Source organism: Alligator sinensis, unplaced genomic scaffold (genome assembly GCF_000455745.1).
Source record: "Alligator sinensis unplaced genomic scaffold, ASM45574v1 scaffold52_1, whole genome shotgun sequence".
NCBI lineage: Eukaryota > Metazoa > Chordata > Crocodylia > Alligatoridae > Alligator > Alligator sinensis.
In genome coordinates this window covers 107,691-117,368 of record NW_005842152.1, presented here as the reverse complement: position 1 = coordinate 117,368, position 9,678 = coordinate 107,691, and the positions used below count along the sequence as shown (strand labels likewise).

The 9,678-nt window shown below is 39.3% G+C and overlaps 1 protein-coding gene and 1 long non-coding RNA gene across 2 annotated transcripts in view; both read right to left on the bottom strand.

The window, feature by feature from the left end:
• Positions 1-4,513, bottom strand: part of LOC112550577 — an 18,006-nt gene extending 13,493 nt beyond the window's left edge. Inside the window, exons 1-2 of the long non-coding RNA XR_003094500.1 lie at positions 4,411-4,513; positions 2,073-2,160 (exon numbers count right to left, since the gene is read on the bottom strand). This is a non-coding gene — a long non-coding RNA (uncharacterized LOC112550577). The remainder of the gene's footprint in view (positions 1-2,072; positions 2,161-4,410) is intronic.
• Positions 4,514-5,952: 1,439 nt separating this feature from the next.
• LOC102383706 (CUB and sushi domain-containing protein 1) overlaps positions 5,953-9,678 on the bottom strand; it is a 9,661-nt gene continuing 5,935 nt past the window's right edge. The window contains exon 3 of the mRNA XM_025206343.1: positions 5,953-6,134. Coding sequence (XP_025062128.1) covers positions 5,953-6,134 — 182 coding nt within the window. The remainder of the gene's footprint in view (positions 6,135-9,678) is intronic.

The following is a 9,678-nucleotide window of genomic DNA, read 5'->3' as shown; positions in this document are numbered from 1 at the left end:
ATGAACCCTTTACGGGGTCCGTTTGCCCCAAGTACTCTTTCCTGCCATGGCAGGGGGTCGGACTTGATGTTCTGTCAAAGGCCCTTCCGACCCTACAAACTATGAAACTATGATCCCCTTGAGGGTTAATTTAGAGCATAGTCACTGCCATCCCAGGAAGTTGTTGCTCAAGGCTGCAGTGTAGCCTCCGGCGGAGCTCATCTGCCTGCTCAGGTGTTGCTGACACTATTCAGTGACAGCCTCTGATTCCAGCCCAGCTGGTAGCCTTGCGGTGGGGGGAGACAGGGAGTTTCTGCCCCTGCGGTCACCCCAGCCCTGGCCCCACAGCACACCACAGCCCTGTTGTGGGGAGAGGTGCTGCAGGGGAAGGGCTCCAGGGTCTCTCCCCTCACAGCGATCTGGGCCAGGCAGTGGTGAGTTGCTGCCTGTGTGGGCAGAATGTGGGAGAAGGGTTGCAGGGTCCCATTGCAGCCTGGGCCAGGCAGCAGTGCACCACTGCTTGGTGAGGTGGGGGCTGTGGAAGAAAGCTTTTGGGGTCTCTCTGCAGCTGCCCCAAGTGGGAGGGCTGTAGGGACATGGGTCCAGGGTCTCTCCAATAGCTGCTGACAGTGGCCAGCTGGGGGCGGGGAGCCGGGTTCCACTCAGGCAGCCTCCTGAGAGATGTGTGGGACTGTCCCCAGCAGCCAGTGCAGAAAGGCTCTGAGCATCCCCTTCCACCAAACAGTAAACATCTGTTCAGTTCACTTGGGCTTTAATGTATCACAATTTAAATAGAGCACTTCTGCCGGGGCTTGCTGAACTTCTGTACTTAGTCCATGAAACTAAAATGGTTACTCATCTCTACAATAAGCCATAGCCACCTTCTCCAGTGCACGAGGCAGCCAGTCAGCATATCACAACCTTCCTGTTCACTGATAGAAGGAGCACTGAGCACAGGCTCTGAAGCTCAGAAGCACTGTGAGATAGCTCCCCCCACCCTCTTCTCATAGCACAGAGAAGGGCAGGAGATGGAGAATAGGAAATTAAAATAAATGTATCCATTGGTTCTAACCAATAAAAACAACACCACAGCTTAAATGTATCCATTGGTTCTAACCAATAAAAACAACACCACAGCTAATGAGATGATTACACATTCATAAATAGTCAGGATATACATGGAAGTATTAAAATAATAGAGCAAGTGAATATAATGGAATTTGGTACAAAATTAATAAATTTTGTCAGATCCTGAGCTGGTGTAGAATAATATAGTTTTGTGAACATTAATGGAGGCATGACAGTTTATGCCACCTAAAGATTTGGCAATGACTGCATAACTTGTTCTTTCTGCCCAGCAGTGTGTTGATGTATGTCTGCACATTAATGATACTTAAACTGCTTTATAATGGTTCCAGGGTCATGAAATAATGACAGGTACAGATGGAATCTGCTGAGGCTCCTTTTATGGAGAAGAGTAACTGGTTTCGTACCATCTGCTAGCATATTTGAATTTATAGCTGTAATGTACCACAGTCTAATATTCATTACAAAAAACAAAAAAAAAACCTGACACCCAAGTAGAATCCTATCCCAAACCGATATGCACATAAACAAGCTATTGGATAGTAAACATACTCTTGGATAATACTGAAAATCTGTTTTGACTTTAGCTTTAACATTCAAAGTGCCCTTATAATTCTGGACACTCAGAACTATGTAATTTATGCAGTTGAACAAAAAATGGTTCAGCATTGTCTGGCATCCTCACTACCTTGAAACAGTCATTTACTGCAAAGCAATTATCATATATTACTTCATGAACATTTGTACTGATGTTCTTTACAGGAGTATCCTATGGTCATCTTATTAGGTTGCTGAGATGGTACCATGACATAGCTCAATTAGGTTTTTAATGATATATTTCAACTAAATTATTAAGTGCTTTAGAACATTTGTAAGGCTTATGATAGCAATTCCATAAAATAAATATGTTTTGTTCAACTAAGATGTTGGCACAGTCATTTGATGCCTTCACATTTATAAAGGCCAAAGAGCTAATACATCATAAAATTCCAAAAATACATTCTTACCTTGTCTTTGGAGCATAAATTTTCCAAAGTCTTTTCCATGTATATCACCTTGATAGGTAAACACACCTCTTTCAAGCCCTGATGACACCTAAAGCACATAAAATAGGAGTAAGATGCTTGAAACAAACACATAAACATTTTAGGAATCTGTGGTACATCAGTTCTATTTAGAACATATTCAGAATAATTATTTATAACCAGTTATAGTTTTATCACTTTTACCCATTTCTTAGGTAATTTATTAATGTTTTAATTTATAATTAAAATGTAGATATTAATTGATTTTTAAATAGCAATTAACAACACTATTTACTTTTTTTAACATATGCCTTGCAAATATTTTTTTTTAAATATTTCATTTCAATAAAAATAGCCTACATATTTTCAGGATTCAGAATTACTATATCCTATAGAAAGCTTTGAGAAGCATCTTAGACTGAAGTCAGGGAGAGACAGGGAAGGGTAGTACCCTAGGACCCTGCAAAATGTTACTTCCATCAAGCAAGAGGCAATATCGTTCAATGAAAATTTGCATGCCATATGGCGTGCATTCAAAAGGAAAACTATCTAGAGGGGGGAAAAGGTGTCTTGAGAACTTGCTCTGCCAGTGCTTGCCAAAAAGGGGAGCAGGAGCACTGCCGCCAGGGTTGTGATCCATCTCTCCAGCTGTGCTGGGAAAGTCAACTGGGATTCCTCTGGATAAAGGGGATGCCCTCTAACTCTTGTGGAAATCTGTGGAGACCAGGGTGAAGGGGGTGGAGAGTAGGAAGGGCAACATGGTTCAAAGAAGAAAGTAGGGAGTCAAGACATCTCCTGCTACTGTGCCTTAGAACAGTGGAGTTAAGCGTTAGTCATAGGGGCGGGGGGAGGAGAGGCATGGAGAGAAAGCAGTCTACTCTGGGATACTGGAGGACCTGGCCAAACACTATTACCCTATGTGTGACATGGTGCATGTTCAACTTAAAGTTTAAAACAAAGCAGCTACAAAAATGTTCTACATTTTTCAAGCAACAGCTTTGTGGCTCATTGACTATTTGTATTGTGTGAAAATTACCTTGCACCTATAGCATGTGTACATTTACTTTGCAGCTAACCAATTAATTGTGCAATAGATGTAATGTGTGTGAGACCTAAGAGACTAGCTCCTTTATACAAGGCATAAGCTTTCATAAGTGAAAGTAAACTTTATCAGTATACAAAGTTTTGTGAAAGAAAAGGGAATTCTGCAGGGAATGAAATACATATATTTTTAATGTAAACTATACCTAGCAAGTTTTCAAATATCACCAGTAGAGGCATCTACACATGCAATATGGCACCTGAATAAACTGTGGATTTTATTGCTTGAGACTTAATTGCTCCCAGGTATGCCATCTGAATGTGCACCTGGAAGCATTTAACTCCGAAGCAATAAAATCCACAGTTTATTCAGGCATAGCACATGGAGCATGGGCAGAGCAGCCGCAGTTAGCAGCAGGTCCTGGGGATTAGTCTACCAGCCTGAGGCTGTTCCCCCTGGTTTAGTGTGCTGTGAAGGGGATGGCTGGGGCACAAGGGAGCTTCAGTGAAGGACTAGCCAGCAGGTAGCCCCCACAATGAAGCACCCTAGTGCCCCAGCTAGCTGGACAGCATGTACACATGTAGATGCTGCAGATTTTGTAATTTTTTACTCCTCAGCAGTTTGGTACTTGTAAATTAGTTTATTCCAGCCCAATAGGGGTCCATGTGTAGGCAGTGAGATGCATGGCTACTTAGTCACCTGCAAAGTAAATGTCTCATGTAAATGTACCCACTGTAGCAACCACTTGAAAATGATATTACATATTATAACTTATCAGTAAAATGTGTAACAAATTAAATCAGATATACAGTTTAGGAATTATGTTTTTATCTTTACAGGGCATTTACTGAATTTGTGTAAAGATGGTTTCATTTCTTAATAAGGGGACTGTATATATTAGAGGTTAAAAACTTAACTCCCTATAACTTCCAAGCTTCCTAGCTTGTATTTTAAAGACAATCACTATCTTCAACTTAAGCTTCAGTATAGTTATCCAAAAAAGTGTTTTCAAAATAGAAGAAAATAAAGAAAAAAAATCTCACCCATATATAGTGAAACAAGCGACAAATTTCAGAAAATATGTATATTTACTTTATTTTCCAGTAAGGTGTGGGGGAGGGGATAAAATACATATATATGTATCTTTGTAGAAAAAAAAAATTATCTAAGTAGAATATTAAACAATCATAATGTAAAAGATAGGATAGTAGTAGCACACAAGAAAGTATGTCCTGCTTGAATCCAAACAAGCATATTTATAGCAAATTGGTTACTTACATAACCATCTAGGGCCCAGTTGTCATTCTCAAATTTGCTTACAAATATCTCCACAGGTCCTTTAATCTGAAAGACTTTCAAAAGCAAATGAGCTTCTTCTTTCTTATAAATGCCTATTGAGAGAAGAAGATGAAGTATGGCTTAATTTTTTTTCTCATGGATCTAGCATAGCTAACATTTATGGCTGCTTGCAGACTTTTGCAGACTTAAACCTCCCCCCCTCCGAAACAGTGCTTTGATCTAAACTAAGCATGATCCCGTGGCAGCATGTTCGTTGGACCCAGTTCGTCCAGTGTCTGTATAGATCGGGTGCTTTAGTGGGACTTTTTTTGGTGCTTTTATCTAATCGTTGATTGACTCTGCTTTAGATAAAAGTGCCAAAAAGCCATGCTGAAGCAGCCAGTGTATCCAGATGCTGCAGAGCCAGGTCAAAGTAATGGGCTGCTTCTTCCAGTAAAGCACAGTTTGGGTTTTTTTTTTAATGTCTGAAAGCAGCCTAAAAGAAGTCATTCGATTACTTTCATGAACCAAATAAAGTTCGTTGCCAACAATAAAATAAACTTCCAGAAAATATTCTCTATTTCTCATAATATTTTTGTTCCAGGTTGTTCTTTGTACTTGTTTTTTACCTATATAAAAATTGATAATAAAAAGAGAGTTGTTTTTGTATGTTCTCTTTAAATATAAATAAATTAGAGTACCTGTTTCTCTATGTACGGGTTCAGAAATCAGAAATGAAGACTGAACTCCTGCCTTGTTGGAATAACAATGTCAGTTTGAATTTCAGAGATATGTGCTTTAACCCACTATACTGTATTACTATAGTAAACAAATAGTGTCAGAGAAAATGATTTGCTGTTTAGCAAATAACAACTGGAACTCTCCCTGTACATTTGACCCATAAAGATACATGAAGCTGATAACGGGTATTTGAAATATAATTGTGGTCAGACTGCTAGATCAAAACATAGATCAGTGTTGCAGAAAGGCATGCAGTGTACATAATTTATTACGTTTTGTAATTAACCGTGCCCACTTCATAAAAGGTGGTTTCAAAATAGGTCTTTTTTACAAATAAATATTAATAATGAACAGATGATAGTGTGGTTCAACCTAATAAATCTTAAAGCATTATCCAATGACATATGGTATGGATCACTCTGCCCACCACCAGTAAAATACAGCCATTAACATGCATAACACATGTGAATTGTTTTCATGGCACATAGCAATGTCACAATATTTTGTGAAAAAAGTAGTAAAAAAAACCCTACCACATTTATTATTGAGGTAGGGAACATTTTACTGAGCAAACTGAAATATAGGCAGCACACTGGGTTTAGCACCTCTATGCTTTCAAAAGATAAACATGAATTTTTACTGACAACATGAAGTCAGGGTTTTTATTTTATTTGATATAGTGTGCATATGATTCATCTCATCAGTTACAGTACATTACTGGTGTGATTCTAACTTAGGCATTTAGAAAATGCAATAAATCCAAATAATTTCAACAAGCAAACAAATCAACAGGCATTTCAATTACCTAATTCTGAACTCACCTGATAGTTTTAGTTGGATGTTGGATGCTTCAATAAATGTTGCATTCACTTTGCTACTTGTTGTATTGAACCAATCTACCATTAGAGTAGCAGGTTGTCTTTTCCCCAGATACTCATAAAACCCTTTCCACAATGAATTAAAAAAAAACACATCTGATGGAACTAAACAAAAGTGAAGAGAAAAAACAATAGAAGCAATGACCAAAGCAGTAAATTAGCACAAACCTAAAATAAAGTCAAATAATTTTTCCATCTAGGTTTATTTCTTGAATGTATACTAAAAGGTACTTTCACTATTCTGGTGACTTTTACTATAAGGATATAGAAAACCAACACGGTTTGTGTGTGTGTGTGTATGTGTGTGTGTGTGTGTGTGTGTGTGTGTTTACATGCACATAAACACATGTGTGTGCATGTGTGCACACACATACATAAAACAATGTATATTTGGAACCCTCCTAAACAGCTTCATGTAATATACTTGGCTGCCACAATAAAAGTATTCACAATAATACTACAATAGCAGTCACAACAATCCTTATCTGCCTCATTATACCTCTCCAAGCCTCAAGAAAAAAATATTTTTGTTCATGCACGTTTTACAAAAGATTAACTATAGGCTTGCTTGGTGAAATGAAGGGGAAGCAAATTCTGTAGCAGAATTTCAAACCTGGTCCTCTGGATGTCCCTTCTCTCCCAGAAGCTTGGGAGAAAACCCCTACGAAACATGAGTATTAAGCCAAGCACCAGTCAGTATAAAAAAGGAAGCATATCTTCTAATCTTTGTAGCACCCTGTGAGTTTAGAGACGTGAAATGAGACACACTATGTGACTTCATTTTAAAGCTTCCAAAAGGATGTTACAAAGAATGAAGAATTTATAAAACCTATTTAAAAAGTACTGGACAGTATCCCAGTTTCAGAGTATCATGAGCAAATGGCAGATTAAGAGATTATATAAACTTCACATTCAACAGGACAATAACAGATGATGTTTGACAACTAAGCTGTTGCCAGTGGAACAGGAGGGTAGCTCATTCTCCTCTGACTCTTGAAGTAACTGAGAATTAATTTCTTATTTTATCTGACACTGAATATTTGCTGAAGGAGCTCTGCATGTTGAGGGAAATAAACTGGGCATCACAGGCTTCAAACCTGCAATAAGATCCAAAAACGGGGGCAGCTAATCTTTTGAGAAGCATCAATTGACTTCCTTAAGGCTCTGTAATAATCACAAACACCTGTCCATGCAGCTCTAGTTGCAAGATTGGAAACCAAAAAAAATATTATAATCTAATTTGTTTTTACTACTGTTTTTTTTAAACACATTATATTATATCATATAATGGAGTAATGCTGCAATGTATAAATTTGGAAATCTTAAACCTGACTTTAAGACACACATTAATGAATGTATCCTAACAGAAATGAATCCTCACACAATTTTTATTAGCTTGGCTATACCTCACTCCATAGCTACCACTGAATCTCCCAGCACCTCTCACTTGGTTCTGAGAGGTGTGATCAGGCAGACTCCAAGTTCCCACAGCTGTTCCTACTGCTTGAAAGTGGGGTACAAACACTTAGAGGGAAATTATTTTGTGTTCTAAGAGGCAAGCCATGTCAAAATAAGCTTTTAGAGATACAGATCTGTCAAACTAAGACTGGAACTTTAGGCTTCTTGTTTTTTCCTGAGACCATATTTTTCTGCAACAGGTGTTCACTCATTTTTGTATTGGGCAAAATGATCTCAATTATTCTAAATGAATGACAGAAAACAAACAGGATCAAAAGACTTTGATCTCTTCCTTTTATATTTCTTTTCATTCTTCCTGTTCCAACATAAAGTAATATGTGAATCTTTTAATACTTTTTCACCTTTCTCCATAGATTTGTTAAAACTGTGACTTACAGTGGAGCATGTTAGAAAGTATGACACTTTAAAAATATATTTAAAAGTATCTTAGTTTGCTTTTTTTCCATTACAAATGTGTGAGTGAATTTATTGCCCATGAAAGTGAAGGACTAATAGTACTAGGATGAACCTGTTACAATGCTGATAGGTACTGTGCAAGATTCCCATCAAAGAGCTGACAACGTGCCTCAATCGTCACCTTCAACATCCTTGCAATTCCAGTCTTAGGCTTCTCTTGAGCACAGACTGTCAATTACAATATGTCACTCTATGCGAAATGACATAGTGGGTTCAATTTTCAGTTGCATTGAATTTATACTTGTTGCAGCTGAGTACAGAAAGGGGGAAAGGTGGCTATAAGACAGGTTTCTCCTCCCCTGAATTCTGTGCTGGCCAAAGGCCAAGATGGAGCTGCAGCAATCTCACAGGAGCCCCTGAACCATCCAACAAACGAGCGCTTTGGCCAGATTTTCTCCAACCCCAATACGTTCCCTGGCTTTTCAACTACTGTGTAAGGATGGTAAGGGAAAGGAGCATATAGTTGAATTACCTATATGAGCTTTGTACCATCCCAGAATTCCCCCCAAGGAAGGGAAATCCAAAGTTGCTATTTTCTGAAAGATCATACAAAGCAACACGAACTATGGATGAGAATTGAGACCAGTACTGCTTCTCTTAAACCAATCTTATAGAGATACTTTCAGTATTAATTAATTAGAGCTTATAAGGCACTAGAAAGATTTAAAGCACTGTGTAAAGCAGGCATGTTGGATACAGACCACAGAGTTTTAATATCCAGCCTGCAGTGCAGCCTATGGGTCTCAGTCTGAACCTGCCTGCCACATGCAGCATGCACCGGACTGTCCCCACATGTTGCATGTGGCATGCAGGCCAAGCAAGCACTGTGTATGCCATGTGGGGCACTGTATGCAACACATTGGGACAGATCTGGTACGTATCGTACACACAGCATGCAGAGTTGGGGCTGGGATTGGTGCATGTTACATGTGATGTGTGGAGCCAGCCTGGTTCACATTCTTAATGCAGTGGTGTTCCCTGTACCTGACGTGTGGGGCTGGATCTGGCATGTATGCTGTATGGAGTACATCGGGCCAAGGCCAGTGTATGCAGTGTATGGGATGGGACCAGCACACACTGTGTAACACACAGTGCCAGTCTGGGGTGCATGCTACATGTGGCTGCCATGCCAGACCAGCTCTGCACCACTCCTCCATCTCATGGCACATGAGGAGTTTGACACCATTTGTATAAAATGCATAATTATTATTGCATGTATAGATTTAAGTGGGATAAGACAACCCATTTCATGCAAATGACCACCATTATTTGAATTCAGGTTATTAGTGTGCCAAACTAATCAAATTAAGTTTTATATTAGTTTAACATAAGTTTAATATTTGTTACCTCCAACTTAAAATCCACATGGATTTTAAAACACCTATGACTTAGTGGGGCTAACGGAAACCTGGTGGGATTCATCCCATGACTGGGCAGTACATATTGAGGGCTATAGATTGTACAGAAAGGACAGGGTGGGGAAGAAAGGGGGAGGGGTTGCGCTCTATATCAGTGAGCAATATACGTCAACCCTCATCAAGACAGAATCCAAGGATGAGGAGGTAGAAGGATTGTGGTTTAGGCTACATGGGGGGCAAGGAGAAAGGGATTTGGTGGTAGGGGTCTGTTACAGACCCCCACATCAAGGGGATGAAAGGGATTCGGGGCTCCTGAGGCAACTCTCGGAGACCATAAAAGCTAAAGAGGCGGTAGT